This window comes from Oreochromis niloticus, linkage group LG22, assembly GCF_001858045.2.
Source record: "Oreochromis niloticus isolate F11D_XX linkage group LG22, O_niloticus_UMD_NMBU, whole genome shotgun sequence".
Lineage (NCBI taxonomy): Eukaryota > Metazoa > Chordata > Actinopteri > Cichliformes > Cichlidae > Oreochromis > Oreochromis niloticus.
The window spans coordinates 8,258,027-8,278,015 of NC_031985.2; the positions used below are offsets into that span (position 1 = coordinate 8,258,027).

Here is a 19,989-nt window from a genome sequence, read left to right on the forward strand (position 1 = left end):
TTTTTTTGCTGGTTGATTAAATTTTTCCCATTTTCACTTCTTAGAATCTCTGCCTCTATAAGACGCTCTTTTTATACCCAATTTGTGACCAAATTTCCCAGCTGTTGGGATGCTGTGAGAAATGTAATTAAACGCAGTAATTTGGAAATATCATAAACCTGTATTTTCTCCATCTGTTTTTTACTACCACTTACTTTTCCAGCCTTTTGTCGCTCCCATCCCAACTTTTTTTGAGATATTTTTCTCACTTTGTTTCATTGATTTTATTTACATTTTTCCAGCATCCTGAGGTTTTTACTTTCAGTAGAAATTCCAACAGTGTTTGAAGCAGAACATTTACAACTGTATAAACATGTTTGAGGTGGATCATTTCCTGCTGTGTCACATGTGAGAAGGGAAAATAGTGGAAAATATTCCAACCTGATTACTCAGAAAATTTATGAAGTTGGTAAGTTGATAAGTTGTTTTTAGCTTTAAAGTAAATATGTGAAAGGATTCTCCACTTTGTAAAATACTTTATGAACATTTAGCTCATTGTGGAAAAAACAGGGAAAATATTCTGACTTTATGACTACAGCATCTACTCTCCTCAGTTACCAAAGGAGGTAAACCTGCATCTCTCCTAAACATCAAACTCAAAATAACCATAAAATGCTTAAATTTAAACATTTAAAAGGTTTATAATTTAAAAAAATGTTGCATTATGATTATATTTAAATCCAACACAAAGCTTTAACTTTTTTTGGAAACAGGTTTTATTTTAGTGGAATAAAAAACACAGAAAATGCAGTTTGGGGCATCTGAAAGTCTCCTGGAGAGGCACTCCATATCCACCACCTTTGTGCTCGAACAGCATAACCATGACCACACAGAATGATTATTTTTGTGTTTTCATGGGAACTAGCACTTTAGGACTGAGGTCACCTTTGTGCTCTCATTCTGAGGGAAACTCTTCTCTAAACTTTACTGAAGGCTTCTGTCTGCCGGCTGCTGAGGTGACTTCATTTGTGGAAAAACGTGCAGCTTTAGCGACACAAAAATGTTGCTGTGTCAAAGTCGCCGCGGTTCCACCCTGTGTTTTAGTCAGTAGGTCAGATGCATCTGCCCATCCTTGCAGCCACCTTCTCCCTCCTCAGTTTTATTCTGGAATCTTCATGTGTAAATACCTTTTGATCCCTCCTCCCTCCCTCTCTTTCTCCCTCCCCTTACCCTTGTCCACGCTCTCCCTCTTTATCAATGGCCCTCATTCATTGCCTCTCACCCTCTGCATGCCTGTGTGCCCCTCACCACCAGCTCTCCCTCTCTATTCATTGCTGTGACTTTTTTCCTGCCTGTACCTTTCCACGGCCCTAACGTCCCCTCCCAGGCACTAGTTTCCTCAAACCTTCATGTGAGTCCTATCGCTCGCCACCATCTCTGGCTCTGTTTCATTTCAGGGATTTTGGTATTTAGATGCAAATCTAGATGTGGTTATTTGAGGCTTAGGCAATATTCATTGGCATTTATGAGAGAAAAAAATGAATTGCTGCTACTAATGTGCACGTTTTTCTGTGCCATTTCACTGTTGGTTAGATATGGATCTGTGGCCCCTGTGAAGCACAGTAAGGCTTTTAGTGGGCTGAATTTCAGCTCCTGACAATTTAATATTCCTTAGGTGGAACCTGCTGCTCATATATCTAGCGATATATATTTATATATATGTAATTTTTATGGCTCAGTATAGCATACCTTCTCTTTCTTGTTCATGCTATAGCCACAGTTCTTTCAGTTGCCTTTTATTAGCACAACTATTATGCACCATCTGGGCAAATTACCTTCTAACAGTGAGTAATTGTGCTAAATTGACCAAATCCTGGAGTTCTCCTATTGCTATATTTAACGTCAAAGGCTAAAGAAGCTGCCTTCAAACTCCCAGAAAAGAATTGCTAAGTGTTGAAAGAAAGTAATGGAATAGAAATGCTTGGAAAGGCACACACACGCCTTTTGTATTTTTTATTTTCTTTACTGTTCAGTTTATCGAATATCATCAAAGGACTTGTGTCCTTTATAAATATACAGTGTGCTCATATATAAACTGTCCCTCTGTGCTGCACACACATATGCTCTGTTATACATCAGCTGGCACGCAAACACTCACCCCACAGAGAAAAACACACCCACTTGTGTGCACCCTCGCTGTACCTCCTTCTCCCTCATTCTGCCCCATCGTCACCCCTCGTTGTCCTCCCTCCTCCTCCTCTGCCTATTTCGAGGTATGCGGTTAGCTGGGTGTGTTTGGTGGCCAGATTCAAAATCACTGAGCCATTCTCCAACTAAATTTCCTCCTTTTTTTTTTTTTACTTACCTGACTCAGCACACCTTCACACACACACACACACACACACACACACACACACACACACACACACACACACACTCTGTGGAGCCACTGTTGGTGCCGAGAGTATCAGTCCACTCCCTTACTCTTTCCTCCCAGCGAGCCCCTGCTCTGATCTATTTCAGTGTGTTGTGGCTAGCAGGGTGTGTGTGCGTTTGCAGCCCTGCCCAGTAAAATACAGACTTTTCAAGGAAGTCAGCAATATAATATGGTCGCTTTATTGTAATTACAAGGTTCTTCTTTTGGAAATGGCAGAGCGAGAGAGAGGGCGAGCTGCCCACAGCCACTTGCTGAGTCCATCTCCTGAGCTAATGCCATCTCTTGCTCTCCCTCTGCAGACTTCCCTGTCTCAGTTTCATTTATCCTTGAAGTCTCCCTTGCTTGTCTTGACTCAGATGTTGCCACATTATGTGGCTTTATCAGCTGTATACCAGCATTACAGCCAGCAAAGACTTTTCGGCTGTCTGATTGGTTGAATTCTGAGAAATCTGTTCAGTGGGTGGCCACATGTGATGGAGCGCACCCTCAGGGAAACCTTGTGGCCTCTGGGCTCTTAAAACCCTTAAATTTCTGTCTGGAAAATTAGAAGGCTTTATTAATCCCCGCTCAGCTGACATTGAAGCTTAATTGAGTAATTACAGGGTTTGCACTGACCTGCCTCACAGATTATTTCCTTTTTTCTGGACAGAACAAGTGTAAGCACCTGCCTTTGGATGTCAGGGTATTTTCACAGCCTCACCTCTTGTTAAAGTGGTCACAGGGATTTGCCATAAGTCTGTTTGAGGATGATGAAGTCATGCTGCGAGTGAAGGAATACGTGCAGTCCTAGTCCTTTGGAATTTGTGGTCATTCCATAACATGGATGCTTAGCAGATTGTGCTTCTGCCAGGGAACGCTTGCTTCTGCTGTACTCGGTAAAGGGTGTGGTCACACTGGATAAAACACACTGCATGCTAAAACTGAACTAGACGGGCTTTTAAAACCCAAATTTTCAATTTTTCATGCTCTAAAAGCAACAAAATAATGAGATGTTATTGAGCTGCCACATTAAAGTAAAAGATAAAATGCGTTGATTATAATTTTGATGGTAAACCCACAAATCAAATGTCTGCTTGTGAACATATATACGCACATTATTACATTTATTTTGCCTTGTAAATAGAAATTTACTCCTACACGGGTAAACTGGCTGCTTCGTGCACCACATAACAAGACCGGGCGACACCACCCGCGTTCCACTCGGAGGTGACCGAATGTCTGAGGCCATCAGTCTTTTTGTCACCCTGTAGTTCGCATCACACTACTTTCATCATAAAACTCTGTGGTTGTGCTGGCCAGTGTTTCAAATGTCCAGCTGATAGATGTCCAGCAACCCAGGCTCTGACTGTACGGGTCGTTAGTCTAGACAACTAGAAACAACTTTGTGATGATATCAGACCAGCTGCAAACTCAGTAAGTTGTCTGCCAACGCCGTTCACTGACCTCGGCTTCATTTGTATCTCAGCGACGCACCTGTAAAGTTTCAGAGCTGCACCTTGGACAGTTTCTATTGCCATGACAAAATCTATCCACAGACATCTGGGCCCACAAACACTGGCCAAAGTACTCAAAACCACCTTCGTGGTAGTTTCCACAACTCCAGGTGTCTCCAGGACAACATTTTTCCATGTTGACACACATACAGACAAACTCTCACAAGGTGACAGCAACACCGGCCTCTTCAATACAACTGCTAACAACTAAAGCCACATAATACTGAACTAAGCAACAGCATGAACTGCATTTCTTTATTTCCTGCTGCTGTCCTGGTTTTAATGTTTCCTCCAGTTTACTCTTTAAATCCAAAAATCACCTGCAGAGGTGCACAATGCCTCTGTAAGCCTAAGCACCTGCTCAAGCACCTGCATGTAGTTGCAGATACATGCGGTCTTTGGTTTGGGTGTCAGAATACAGCGTATAAGTTCAGTGGCTGAATAAAACTATTATAGCCTATTTTTCCACATTAAGTAAGACCATGTTTGGCTGTTTTTAATCTGTTAAATTTCTGTTCCTCGTCATCTTACAAATTTTAAACTAAAGTGCTTCAAGTCAAAGGAGACACATTTGGAATTTGTGTTTAATTCTTCAACATTAATCTGGCCGAGTCATTTACTGTTTGACTTAAAATTTCTTATGATATCCTGTGCGGATGAGAATAGAAACTTTTGTTTTTTAAGAAGAGAAAACTGGCAACAAAAAAGCAACATTTCAGTGAAAAACAAAGGGCAACAAACAAGAACACCACTTTGTCTTCTGTCTGTGATTCAACCATGAATACAACAAAAGCGCTCCACTTGAATGCTTTAGGTTAAGTGAATCAAAGCTGTATGTACAGTTAAAAGCAAACACATACCACAGATGTCTCTTGGGGTGTCTCTTTTTACGGCCCATGGCATCTACTTTCAGAGCACAAGGAAGCCAGAAACAAACAGTCTGTCCTCAAAAACACTCGATCCAGTGTGTCTAGAAAGCCAAAATAAAAACCCAGAGCTGCCGCACTGAGGGAGCGTTTCCTGGACTTTCTGATTTAGTACAAATACTCTTACAGAGAAAATAACAGCTCAGTAAAGCTGGACTGTAGATGATAGAGTAACTTTTGAGTGTATGGTATTTAGACGCCATTTAATTGCATTACATTTACTAATATTTTGTGCTCAACTCTTTCTGATTTTTCAGCCTTGCAGCTGTTCTGCTGACCTCCACTTTTATTCCAACAAAGAAAACTTTCATGGTTTTTCTTCTGCATCTGTGAACATGGAAAGCTATATTTTCCTTGGTTTTCATGTAATAATATTTAGGTCCAAAAGTGCCCAGGCCCATTTTCCTCATGATTCTTGATGGATAATTGATGGATGCAGCAGGCTTATTGATGGTTTCGCAGAGTGATCACAGAATGGCCGGCCCTTCTCATCAGAGCTCACCCCTGTAGTTTCTTATGAGAGGGCAGTGCGCTTTCTTCTTTTAGCAGTCATTACTGCTGCACAGAGGCTCAAACACGGACACGGTACTTAAAGCGTGTCCTTTTTCTCTTCACGTGAAATTTAGTATCAGAGTTTTTTCAACACTGAACAAGTTTGATGCCCTCAGAAGAAGTTTAAGCCAGACCAAAAGTAAATCACCAGAACTGTGATTTTAAATTATTTTATGTTCTTTTACTCAAATGCAATAAGTATTACTAAATGCTCAGTAGTAACTGGAGGATGCAGAGATTTATGTTACATAAAGTAGCAGAATATTCATTGTATGCAGAGCAAAGGCCTAATCTGAGCCAGGGAGAGTCCCGCTACTAGAACACGTTCTCCAAATGTAGATGGTGGAATTCATCATGTTTAAACCAGGGGCGTTTTTAGCCCATTTTTGGGCTGAATCAAAGCACCCCCAAAGATTTCTTAATTTTTTGACAATATTTGCTGTTTGTGTGACACACTACTAAAAATATAAAAAGCATACAGTACTTGGTTGAGACGTAATATTTTAACAACAAAAGTATAGATCCCCCCCCCCCCCCCCCAAATGGTTTGTTCCAGCTCGCCTCTCCCCTTCTCTGGCCCGCAGCGGAGCGGAGGTGTGAGTGCCTGTCTTAAAACAAGACATGTTAGCTGCATTTAACCTTAATTTACTCTTTATATAGTTAGGTAGGAGTCAGACCATGTTTCTCTTTAGCGGAAAAACATTACACCAGGTAACCTGCAGTGTTGAAAACGTGTTTTCCAATGATGTTTGCTACCCTACAATCCGTCCTGCTCTGTAGTAAAATCAGCGACATTTGGCCGTCCTGTTGCTCCCATTGAAATGTATATAGCATATTTAAAATCTAAAGCTTAAAATTGTAGCCTATTGTTGTTACCACTGTCCTGTTTGAAATGGAATGAGAGAAGCTGCTTATTTTGTCATGTGTGCCGATATTAAACCCAGGGTATTAACTAGCTAACTGACTGGATGACAACTAACCTTATAACTCTTATTGTCTCTGTGTGTGTGTGTGTGTGTGTGTGTGTGTGTGTGTGTGTGTGTGTACAGAGAGACAGCCAGGTTCATAATGGTTATAAGGAAGTTTTTTTCAAAAAAAGGATCAAATGATCCATCAATCAAGGATAATGTTGGATCAGTGTTTCAATATTTATATCTTTTATTAGATGTTCATGTGGTTTGGTTATTTGCCTTTTGGTTGAAAGTACACTGAGAGAGGACTTTTTTATTAGTGATCTTAATAGTATTTTTTCATATTAATGTAATTTTTTCATCTAATTGAATACAATCTATTTGTGTATGATTGTCATTCCAAAGAGGGAGAGAGGAAAGAGGGGAACGTGAGGAGAAAGTACAAGGTCAGGAAGAAGCAGGTAAGTAAACAGACAGGGAACAGTGACAGGCAAAACAGAAACTGTTAAACTGCTTGAGAGAGTTGACCACCAAGAGTGATTTGCCAACCTCAAGGTGAGGCGACATAGGTTAAAATAAAAGAAAAAATCTGCCATAGAGCCATAGTAGTATCTGCAGTAAAGATCATTTTATACATAGTATACATTGTACCAGAGGCAAAGTTGCCTCCATTTTGATAATTTTTTTAATTAATATTTTGTACATTTGTACATTTCAAGGACTCTTCTATTTTTGGAGTGTATTTTTTATGTATCTGTATTATATTATACATACACAATAAAAGTGAATCTCTGTCCAAAAAATGCACTCAGTTTACTTTTTACTCACTATGAGCATCATTCATTTTTCTCCCCCAGTAATTAAGGTTAGGATATGTATTATTTTTATTCCAATCCATTCTTCTTTTACAGCATTTAAATAACCTTTATCAGATTTGATGGTTTGTTACAGACTTTAAAAAAAGTGTTTTGCTTTTCTTTCACAAATGTGGGGATTAAATTGTGTTAAAATGTACAAAACAGTGATGTCATGTTTTGTGACGAGGATCCAGGCACAGAGAGACTTGATGAATTTAAGAATCTTATGATTTAATAAAGAAATTTACAGACTTGCACAGAGATGGTAAAATTATGATGACTGATAACGGAGACGAAGACAACAGACGACGAGGACAGGGAGGAACAGGGCTTTAAATGCACCAAGGAGACAGTCAGAGGGAACTCAGGACAACTGGAGAAATTTAAATGGCCTGTAAATGGCCTGTATTTGTATAGCGCTTTTACTAGTCCCTAAGGACCCCAAAGCGCTTTACACATCCAGTCATCCACCCATTCACACACACATTCACACACTGGATGCAGGGACTGACAGAGCCAGGGAAGAAGTCTCATCGTGACGAGTAGTTTATCTTGCCTGACTGTGCAGTTCTCTGGGTGCTCAGCACCACCAAAGCTCTGATCCTAGAATCGCCCCTGGTTTAAACCCCTGATTTAAAAAAAATTAATAAATAAGAAATAGAATAAATAAATAAGACAAATCCAGCATTGTCACATGATATATAACCAGTGCTGCAGAAACTGTGACAGCATCCATCCTGAGAGTTTTTTGTACTGCAGTGTTAGCCGTCACTGGTGATGACCCTGAAGTGTTTTATGGTTGCTTAAAATTATAAATCAAGAATAAAATCTATAAACTACGGTGGCCCTGAGAGGCCAAACGGACTTCAACTTAAGAAAACACCAGCAATAAGAAAAACGCTGCAAAAGCACACAAACACAACGGAAATAGGAAAAAAGAAAACTATATGTAAAAGAATAAACTGACACATTTTAGTATTAATGTGCCCCAAACACAAGCATGAAGTTTACCCACCAACTGTAAAAACATGTGATAACTCAGTTTTTCAACTTGAAGAAAAGTTGGGTCCACTTAACCTGATAGAAGTAAAAAGTGGAAACAAGATAAAGGTTTGAATTTTAAAAAAAATGTTTTTTCAACTTAACATTTTGAACCGTGTGCACGTGTGTTAGCTAAAGCATTTTTTAAAACTTTATTAAACTAAAAAAAGTTGTGCAACTCTTTACAGAACTGACAACTGTAATGAGCCTCCTTCATTTTCTGCAGCGCTCTCATGCAGCTCACAGGGTGCTGGAATGTGATTGGTTGTGCTTTTTCATGCTAACTTTATTTATGGAACATTTTTACAACTTGTTTTTCACGACCCTGATACACATTCATCTTTTAATGTTACAGTAATGGTTTATGTAGTTAGGGCCACAGATACTTCCTTCCAGACATTACCCTCACACTCAGCAAAGTTGCCACACTGACATAAATATTTAGTTTTTAATGTATACTCGTAGCATGCTTATGTTTAGTCTGCTGTCATAGTCCACTTCTTATCTGCACTGTAAGATATAACTTAATCTCATTTTTCTCCAGTTGGATCAGACTTACAGTGTTTTCAAATAAATAACCCAGATATTGTCATACAGTTTGGACCGTACTGCTCGCCGCTGCATTTGAAGTATTTTAGTAAAAACTCAGGGGGAGGGGAAAAAGTCTGCACACCATTTAGCTCCAGTTTAGGAAGTGGAGTCCTAAAACATTTAAACAAAGGCTTTTGATACATGAGTGGAGAAGATTTCATGATATACGTTTCCTGTAATTTAGGAATGGATCTGCTCACACTTCCTCTTTTTATGCATTTAAATATAAACAAATATTAAAACAGCAGGCAGTAGGTCACCTTGTGATTGGAAGCACCAGTCTTTAATAAAGGAAAGCCTTTATTATTAATTTATCAACACACATGACATCACGTCAAACTGACTGAAAGTCACCTGAGCTGTGATGCTGCTCAGATCTAAAGCATTCTTCTCTATTTTAGGTTTAACGTTAGCAGAACATCAAAAAGAATTACGACATTGTGGTGATGAAAAATGTGTTTTGTTTGCATGTTAAGTAAATAACTTATACCCTATTTTCCTTTGTGTACTTTGCCATTGCCACCAGACCCTTGGAACAGTTGGTAGTGAGGGCAGTTATCTGGGATTTAGCAGAGAATGCAAACACACCCCTGTTTTCCCCTCAGAGAATCACACAGAAATAGGAGAGAAGAAATGAAAGGTGGTGAGAAAGAGCGAGCGGGATGGAACATCAAGAGATAATTACAGTTGATTACTGCTTTTTGGATGTGAAGTCTGCATTCAAAGAAAGTGAGTAAGCCGGGGCTGTGTGGCAGCAGGAGCGTTTACAGCAGCGCACACAGGCAGCTTTGAAACATACGTATGGGACATGTAGGCCAATGAAAGCAGCTTTGATTTTATGACAGGAATGTGTGTTTGATATTACTGCTTGACAGGGTTTGTGTTCGTTAAAGAGACGATTTCAAAAGGAAAAAAGAAGCTCAGGTGTCTGTACACATATTCATTACTTTAGGTTTTTACTTTGAAATGTGAGAAGTGCTCGTGCAGTTTACACAGCAGCACAGGACGTCATAAACACCTGTTAGATACTGTAAAATATCTGCTTTAGTGTCTTTGTACTACAATTTCTTAAAATTTATGATGTTCAGTTGATCTTGACTCATCTCTGGTAATTTTGGAGATGACAGGTTGTGGTTTTGTTGGCAAAGAGTTCATTATGTCTTAAGGCAGCATTCCTTAGCCATTAAAAACACGACGGTTATTTTCTTCTTTGCATGATATTGTTATAAGGTGCAAGACTAAGGTGGGTCCTTAAATTTCCTTTGGTGACTCTTAAAATATCCTAAACCGCGTCAGCTTTTTGCACAGTTAAGGTCAAAATCTGCTATAATCTGATGTATTTACAAATATTAAAAGGCTGGAAATGTGCATTAGTTCCTTCCATCCTCATCTGGACCGCGCAGGAAAGTAGAGAGAGTGAGTCATTTTTGAGCTTGAATCTTGAATCTGAGGAAGAAAGACGGCTGCCATCACATGGTGCCATCTACTGCAAGGTGCACAGAGCAGACAGATAGAGGTGGAGTCCTGGCTGACTGGATGGGAATTAATGGATCATCTTGAGTGATCCTCACTGGACATTTGTGCTGTTAAATAAAAGGACGAGCACAATGTAAAGCCAGCAGGTGTACGTTCTTCGAGTCTCTCTGAGGCATAACTCAGAATTCTTCCAGTACTGAATTCTTTTGTTTGGTTTATGTCTTGAGAATCTGGAGTGTCTGTCTGTTTTATTGCATGCAAACATTTTTTTCCTTTTAAGCATCAGGCTTCATCATACTCTTCAGTCAGATATTACATTTTCTTCTTTCTGCTCCTTTAGGAGTCGCCACTGCGGCTCATCTTCCCTCACCTCAGCCTTTCCTCTAACATCCTCCTCTGTCACACCTACACTCTGCATGTCCTTCTTCACTGCATCCATGAATCTTTTCTTTTGTCTTCCTCTTCTCCTCCTGCATTACAGCTCTATATTTAACATCCTATGCCCAGTGTTTCCCTCCTGTGCACGTCTCAGTCTTGTCTCTCTAACTTTGTCTCCAAATATTTTATTTCAAATTTCTGTTTGGTAAAAGTTATTTACACAGTAAATCAAAGATAATATTCTTTTTACTACGTATGCCTCATCTTTCCACCTCCACTCCACACCTGCTAAACAACGCCACGTGGGGCCGACCAATCAGAATAGCGGTAGAACTTCGAGGATTTAGCCGAGGGGGCGTGGCTAGTGGCGCGGACAGAGGTCTGATTGGCTGACTCAACGTTCATTCAGCTGCTCTGCACAGCGCGGTGCTGCCGTCTCATCCTCAGTTTACCTGAGCAGCCCTGCTTGCTCTACAAAGCCTGCATTTACCTGTCGCAGGTACAGACGCAGAAAGCAGGAAGTGACAAAGATAAATGCTCATCTCAGTAATTTGGGCTTTTGAGAGGGAATCGAGACGAACACAAAAAGGTTTCACTGACATTCAGTTAATAACTCAGAGTTAACAGAAAAGCTGAAACGTCTTTGCAGCTCAGTCATTAGAAAAGAAAAGTTTTCACTCTCAGACTCAGTTTTCACTCCCAGACTCTCCTCGTACACGTATTTCTACGTACGCCCGGCGCGCTATTACGCACGCCCTCTCCCTCCCTCTCCACCTTTACCATTCTCTGTCTCTCTCTCTCCCTCTCTCCCTCTCCACACACACACACATACATACACAACCGCTCTCACTCTTCGTGGGAGAAAGTAAAGAAGGAGAGAGGGAAAGAGAGAGAAGGGAGAGAGAGCGTGATTCCAGGTCTCTCTCTGCTCTCTCCACTTTGGGTACTCGTACCCAATCTGACTCAATGGGGCTTCAGTGCTAGGGATTAAACTTCAATATAAAATATATTTATTCACCCCAAACCAATTTTAGTGTTTAGGTTTGGTGCATTAATATAGGTAACTCATTAAGGAAGGGTTCCGGAAAAAGGTAAAGACGTCTCCAGAGGCGTGCCTTTTTGTCTGTTTCCTCACAGAAGGGTCAGTCGGGTTCCTCTCGTCGGCTGGCTTTCTGAGAGAGGATAACTTCCCCCATATCCCACATTTACAGCTGACCCAGGCCGGAGAACTACTGCAACACTATGGATATTGGAGCTTGTCCCTTCCGGAAGAAACGGAGACCATGGCGCATGGACTTCTCCTCCTTCGCCTTGGTAACCGTGGCGCTCGCCGTGTGCCAAACAGCTGTGGTTCGAGCAGGTGAGACAGATTTTTTTTTTTTATTGGTGAGGTTATTTTTATTCTTTAAATAACAGTTAAAATATGGTTTCCTGTTTTTTTTTCTGTCTCAAACGCCATCGATTTGAATAGATGGCGTAATGAGACTGTATCTCTCCGTTATGGGACGTTTGCGCACCTGACGTGCTTCTTTACTTATTCCCAGAAGAATGAGGGCAGCAGTGCCCCATCAGTGGGCCCCACGGTATCCAAATATCTAAATCTGTTTGGTATTTGCTCCATGCAAGACTTACGTCTGTAGACGTTTATGTTTTGAGGACTTGAAAGACTTATTCCCAAAACGCTCTGTTGTGACTTGTGTTTCTCTTTGCTTCATAAGGGCCTGAATCTGAACCTTGCTAACGACTAACTGCTGATATTGTCGAGAAATATTGATCAGGTGATGCAGAGGTGTCCGAAACTGAATCTGAAAAAAAACTTTTAAAAAAACATTCTCTATGAACATTAATGGCTTTTATCAATTCTAAAAAATAATGCATACAAATAAGCTGTTAATTTCACATTCGTGGAATTTGTCTTCCTCTGTGCAGTCAGACTTCTGACAGGTGTCATCATCTGTTTCTGTTACTTAGTCTTCAAGTTTTCGACTCATGCAGATATTTATTTATTTATTTTACTCCGATCAGTTTCTTTGTGATTCTCTTTTCCGATCTGAGCTCTATGTGCTCTGTATTAACTTGACCCTGTTATCTAAAGTTCCGAATAGTTCTGACAGGGTGGTGCTCATTTCTGCGCCCCCTACCCGGAGGGGGGCATGGGATAAGACGGTGCAAAATCCTGTTTGGTAGTTTCTGAGGAACTTTGTCGAATAAAACATTTGATTTTTTTGGACTCTAGTATTTTTAGTATTATTTTTTCTTTTATTCTAACTAAATATTGGCCTCTGTGTGCACTGGGCTACCAGCTGGAACCATATGAATGTGTTTACCAGTTCAGCCTGTGCACCAGTCCGTCCATCACTGCCTCCGGTTGTTCAAAGAGGAGGGATTTCTGAGGGATTTCAATAAGCCAAAGTGAACTTTATTCCCAGCCAACACCAGGCTGGTTTTCCAGGATTATTTTAGTTTGGGATTTTAAACTGTTGACTTCATTATTTGTTGAAGGAATGATCCGTATGCGCTGCTGTTCCTTGATGGACCGCTAGTCGTCTCAAGTTATTTTTAACAGAAACGATTTATCAGCCTTTCTAGTCTGGATTAGTTCAGATAAACTTCGTGCATTTGATGCTTTTTAGTTTTTTGTGAAAAGAAAATTGTATCTTTTTAAGCGTAGCAAAAAAGTTCTGTTTTTAGCGCAAACTGTAACTATTTTAATAATGATTTTTATTCCACTGCAGTTTCATGAACTTTTATCATTTAAAGCAGTTCTTGCTTTGGACGTTAACAGGTTGGCTCTTTATTGTAAGTGTGCGCTGTGTGCCAGCACAGTTGCAGCAGCTTACGGACCGCGGGGGCTTCTGTGGCATAACTCGCCTCCTCCAGTGTATTCTTTGGCTGCGTTTCCAATTTCAGATTGCGAGAGGCGATTGCACCTTCCAGCCGTGTCCCGTGTGTATTTTGGAGGCGGAAGCCTGAGACATTTTTGCTTTTTATGAATAGGTTGTTATGCGGCTGACCAGCTCGGTCGCAGGGGTTCGGGAGTGAAAGCTTGCAGTGTCTGCGCGCAGTGTGTGCGCGCTTTGTGCACTTGTGTTTGCGTATGTACGTCTGCAAGCTATGGATGTTTGTGTCCAGCTCAGGGTGTGGAAACGTATGCCTCATCTGCATGAATGTGCCTCTGTGTGCAGCAGCCCGGGTAGGCTGTGAGCGCTTATACACCAAATCACAGGGTTTCGTTCGCTGGTAGGGAAAAAAAGTTTTATAATCACCTGCTCTGTGATAATGTCAGCGTGACGCAAGTAAAACACTCACGCCACCTCTCAGGGCTGTGCTGCGTGCGTGTGTGGGGGTTCCTGCGCGCACTCGCCCTGCATACGCGTTTCTGTGTGCGTAGTGTGGCTCAGCAGCAGATGTGAGAGTAAACTGTAACAGCGCCACACGCCGGCGGTGAAATGCAGATTCAGAGGGGTGAAGATGGTCTGAATCTTAGATGTTTGCTCTCAGATGTGTCCTGAGAGAATGAAGACGTCGCCATCACCCAGAGAGCAGCAGCCCAGAAACACATGAAAGCAGACTTTTGTTCAAAGAAGCAGAAATTCAGAGGCCAATATTTTCTTGACATGGATGTTCCTCAACCTCATTTCAAAGGCGACCGCTCCTCAAAGGGCAGCCTGTCTCACTCAGGCTAAACATAACATACTCTGCTCTCTCTCCGTCCCTCACTGCCGGTGAATAGACCCACTATATGTGGCGGTGGAGCAGGAGCCTGACAGCTCATTCTTGTGATTGAATGGAAGTGTGTGGTATTTCAGCCACACGTGACTCAGTTTAGCAGCATTAACCCCGTCCCCTTGGTTTTCCCCTGCCCTGTCATCATGTTCCCCTGGGCCCCTGATGTGACACATTTATCCTCTCTCCTCTCTTGTACTTTTTTTTGCAAACCTTTCCATTTTTTCGGATTTTTTACACTTGGCCATCAGGAGCCTTCCCCCATCAAATATCTGCATTTTACATCCAACAGCCATCACTTTAAAACTGAGATAAAACTGTGTCTAATCACAGTGGGGGGAAACTTGCAGTTACAATATCTGATTTAGTTTTTTCACAGACACTTTGTAAAAACACCAAACTTTCAGCTGACTTGTGCCCTAAGTTGAGACTTCCAGGCAGCTCTCACGCTCCCTCTGATTCTATGTTTAGTTTTGGGATGAATAAATCTCCACCAGTGCTTAAATCTAAACCTAACCATATGTAATGTAAAGTGTCTTTGGTGGTAGAACACGATATGTGAGAGCAGGTTGCCTGAAATGCACAGTTCAGGGCAAACACAGCCCATGTTCTTAATGCCTGTTAGAATGCCGTTTAATACCCAGAAGTTTAAAAACTATTAACAAAGTGGAAGCTGAACACTGACACAGATATCACAGCACGGCCTACACTGTGAACGGTTTCCTTTTAATCTTTAACACTTCCTGTGTTTCCTGGATTCGAGCCACCACAGGTTGTCCTGACTCTTCGATTGATCCATTATTGAACCCAGTGTTGTAACAGATGTGTGACACGCTGACCTACTCTCTCAGTCTAGACCCACAAGGCCCAGACTGCAGCTCTAAGATTAAAGCTTGCATACTCCAACGCTGAGATATGCTGAAACACTTCTCAGGCCTCATTTCTAACCCACGACATCCCCTCAGACTGTGAACTTGTGAAATCCTTTCTCAGACAAAACCACATTAGCACTGCAGACTTGAGCGAGCTGAAGATAGTTGTTCTCGTTTCCACAGTTTTATAGGTGATGATTTAGCGGTTTGTGCGTGGGGATAGTCGTTCTTGGGAGACATTCTGTTTGAGCAGAAGATGTGCAAGAGCGACGTGAGAGCGTGCCAACTTTATAATGACAGGCTGTCTGTATAGGATGCTATTCCTAGTCACTGTTATTTTGCTGCTTCAAGGAAGTTGATGTGGGAGGGTATGGAGACCAGCTGTGTGATTTTACATGTAATGTTAATGTACATCTTTTTTCCAGACATCAATGCAGTCTATGCATTTGAAAATAGTTTGAAATTGTGGCTTTAACCAGTTATGTTTTTAGACTTCAGTGGAAAATGCTACCCTGAAGCATGAACGATGACAGAAAAGCACTTTGAAGGTTTTGGGGGCCTTACAGTTTCTTAGTGCAGTAACCACCAGCTGTCCCACTTAATCCTGTCTCCAAATCTGTTTGTCTTTATTGAGCTCACAGGTGGAGTGGCATTTATGGAGTTTATCCCAGCGTGTAATGTGTGGAAGACAGGGAAAGTCAGCGTTAGATCTTAATTCTTTAATAACAACAGAATTTCTAGTATTCAGAGTTGGTGTTTTTCAGATTTACAGAGGTGTCTTCACGCTTTATCCCCCTCTATCTTGGAGTTCTGAGGGTTTATAACTTGTTGAATGCTTTAAATGTTGCAGCCCTTGAGGAATAATGTTGCTGCATAAGTAAGAGCCTCAAAACTCCACAACGAGTCAAAGTTCTCATGCATTCCCCCTGCAGTGGTGTTTACCCGCCGTCGCCTCACATGTGTTCCTGCAGCTAAATTATAGCCACAGAATACATGATGTGTGTGTGTGTGTGTGTGTGTGTGTGTGTGTGTGTGTGTGTGTGTGTGTGTGTGTTTGTTAGGGGGATTTCCAACTGCTTACTGCTCCCATTCCTCTCTTTCTTATCGCCTCTTTGTCTGGGTCATTCTTACTTAAAGTGTTTGATTTATGGTGAATATGTTGTCTGTCCTGTGGACAGTTTCACATCTGTGTTTGTTTACAGCATTTAAATGGTGACATTTAGTTTGTGGGTAATTTAGTATAATGTGGTATTTGATATGATTTTGGTTATCACCTTCAGAGTTCATAAATCTGCACTAAAACCTTGTGACTCTTCACCAAAAGACCAAAATATTAATACATTTGTATTATGTTCAGCTGCAGTTTTCAGAAGGTCTCTGTGAAGTGATCCAGTTTATAAATGTGTGGAGTCCACAAACAGCTTTTATAAGGAGAGAACTATGTGAACCCACATAAACTGGCACTGATGCTCATTTTTCTTTCTCTGTTATAAAAGTGTTCAGTGTAATGAGTGCTTTTCAGTTAAAAGTGTAGATTGTGATGTGCACTGTTCAGATTTGTGAAGAACAGCCAGAACAGCTCAGCTGTGGAGGCCTCTCATTCAGCACAGGGGCACCAACGGTCTGACTGCTGTCTAATTTGTGCCTTTGCTCACAGTCTGCTCCGTGTGATAGTAAGTTACAGGGACTCACTCGTCACTGCCTCCTGCTTGGGGCCTTCTGGTCTTGGCCTTGTGGTGTCAGTAGCCACCCTCAGATCCAACCTGAGACTGCGGCCTGCAGCTCTGAAACCACACAAGACTGCATGATACACGTTGGCATCATCAGGGACGCACACGCAGACTGGCACAGACCACATAATGGCACACGGGGAGCTGCCGTACAGTAAATGTTGGCACTGCCCTGCAGTTACTTATAAACCACACGGAGACTGTGATTCATTAGTGCAGATGCTCTAAACTTAGAGGCAGGTATTAAAGCTAAAAACAAAGCATAAGAGCTTAAGTATAAAGGCAAAGAGACAGATGCTTTGTTTTTTCAAAGGAATGATTGGACTTACAGTACAGTTAAAACTCACTGAGCACCGACTTTAAAGGCCCATCAGAGATTACAGGATAAGCAAAGAAAGCAAAAGAGACGCCCTTTAAAATAAGACCAAGTTTAGTAGAAATAAAGACATTTAAAGTGAGTCTAGTGAGGTTTTCCTTATTTTCTGTCGTATATGTACTGGTACAGTGGCAGATGCTCATATTAAAAATAATATTATCATCTTCTACTTCAAATAACTTCACAAACTCGACTTGCTTTCTGGATCAGAGTGGGATGAATGGCACTAACTTTTGTGCTTTAAGTGGATTAACTGTTCTTATTGAATTATTCTATTCTTCATCCACGTGTGTTACCTCCAGCGTTAGCGATCTGCTGCTGTCTGTTTGGTTTCTTCTGATTTTTAGCCTCCTTCAGGTTTTCAGGGAGGATTTAGTGACATTCGTGTGGTACAAAGGCGAGTCCTGCTTTGGTTTTCTCTCTTTCAGTTACAGATTGTGTCACATGGTGTAACATTTATGTTGCAAACAACCACACACTGACTAATCAAAGCCTCGGCTTACACCAAATAAATCATGTCAATTCAAATAACTCCCTTTTACAGCACGGCTTCTCATATTGGTTTCTCTGTCTGTATACACAGGCATTATAAATAAATCATAACTATAGAGCAGCATGTTGGAAATTATAACCTGGAGCTTGAGCTGCAAGCCTCTGTGGTCAGCAGGCTGGATGGAGACACAGCTGGTGATCACAGAACAACTTTTATGAGACAGTTTTGGAAATTAGTTTTTTCTAATTTTCTTATATGAGCGACTCTAAAGTGCTCATCTGTTTGTGTGTGCGTGTGCATGTGTGTGTGTGTGCGTGTGTGTGTGTGTGTGTGTATGTGTTAATCCATGGTCAATATAGCACTTCTCTTGCTCTTTGTGTCTGACAACGTTGTAGTTGTGTAAAGGTGAGAGGTGAGAGGTCATGGTGTCAGCTGGAGTGTGTGTCTGGTATTTTGCACAGCTGTACCAGAAATACAAAGGGCACGCATGCACACACACACACACACACACACACACACACACACACACACACACACACACACACACACACACACACACACACATAAATAATCTTAGGCACAAAGCAGCAGAGAGGGAATCAAGTGAACTCAGTCACCTCATACACAAGTTTCAAGAAATAAAGATACTGTAATATTTAACCGAAGTCTATCACCCATAATTTTGTCTTTATTTCTTTTTTTTCTTTAATTTGATTTTTGAAACTTTTTAAATGTGTCTAGAGTGTCCTTTGTATCATTGTACATTACGATAAACTCTAATGTAAGAAGCAGACGTACAGAATAACTGGATAGATCGGACACGTGTCACTATGAGTCCCTTCTTCCTAATGTTTAATATTTTTGGAGTTGTTTAAGGTCTCGTGCTTTTATGAGGAACACAGTGAGCTTTATTCCTTCTCTCTGCATGCTTTCCTCCCCAGTAATCCTCTTTCTGACGTTATGTGCATACAGAGTTTAATCTGTGTGTCCAGCTGCTTTGTGTTTTCTGTTAAGTCAATGAAGCTGCTCGTTAGCAGAGTGTACCGACTCCTGTTAGCAGTTACTTTGTCGATACGCACAAGCACCGTTTATCTCACACTCCTGTGAGTGTGTCTGTTTGCACCATGTGTACATGTAAACACTGTGTGTGGGTGTAACATGTGTGGCTCATGTCACAAGGTTAGTTAAGTCGCTTTCGGCTCCATCTAGTGGTGACTCTGGGGAATTGCAGCAGGTCAAACCCTGCAGGAGCTGCGCAAGTCATTTTACAGTGTGACCGCCACCCTGAGTATCACATGTGTTTCCTATCACAGTGGAAGAAGCTTGTGGTCTGCGTGTTTGGTGAGTTGTGGTTTGGTGTAACTGGGTGGCTCCCAGTGTAACAGGGACAGGATTGTTTCAGTCGTGGGGCACCTGTTCAAAAATACATCTACTCCATGCTCCAGGTTCATTATACACTGAACAGCAAACCATTATTCCAGACTCAGTGGTTTAAGGATAAAACACACAGACCGAGTCTGATAATCTTTATAAATATATTGTGGCATTGTTCAGGTTCACTTAATAGATTTTAAGCAGAGATTTTCATCAACTTTAATGCTGTTTTCAGTGTTTACACTTGCTGTGTTCAAGATAGATAGATAGATGTTTTTTAAATGTTCAGGCTGTCAGTAGGTATAACTGTACAGGCTACTGTAATGTGCCTTCAGGTGGCTGGGAGCCCTGTTTCCTGTCTTAATGACAGCAGAGTAATTAGCCCACATTTACATCAAAAGGCTGCAGCCATCTGTTAGCGCTTATGGTACGAACGAGCAAGGAACTGGGAAGAGGAAGGAGAGAGAAGTGAAGAAAGAGAGCTTGTGCCCCTCGGCCGTCTGTTTTCTTACCTTGTCCAGTTTCATTTTTGCCGCTCCTCGTCTCACGTATAGGTGCACTTTCCTCCGCCTGGCTGTGTGTAGCTCTGTGGCCCAGCGTGTTATTTTTGTGGGTGTGTTTTTGTCCTGATTGTGGTCCTTCGGGCAGGAAGGGCCCCGTCTGCAGATGTGAGCCGGACAGGGAGTCGGGAACAGAGCAGCACATTGTACTGGGCGTACTGGGGGAGCTCGGGGTGCAATCCGATCCAGTATCCTGCCATCACAGAACCAACCTGTC

At 41.5% G+C, this 19,989-nt stretch overlaps 1 protein-coding gene across 7 annotated transcripts in view; it reads left to right on the plus strand.

Annotated features, from left to right (window-relative positions):
• Positions 1–6,715: 6,715 nt before the first annotated feature.
• The window catches only part of col11a2 (collagen, type XI, alpha 2), a 43,926-nt gene continuing 30,652 nt past the window's right edge, over positions 6,716–19,989 (plus strand). For 3 of the 7 annotated variants that reach the window (XM_025902425.1, XM_019350668.2, XM_005478397.4), the window contains exon 1: positions 11,478–12,001. In XM_025902425.1, coding sequence (XP_025758210.1) covers positions 11,884–12,001 — 118 coding nt within the window. In that variant the 5' untranslated portion in view covers positions 11,478–11,883. Of the gene's footprint in view, positions 6,760–11,477; positions 12,002–19,989 lie in introns of those variants that run through there. The other 4 variants (XM_005478399.4, XM_005478400.4, XM_025902426.1 and 1 more) reach the window with 2 other exon arrangements.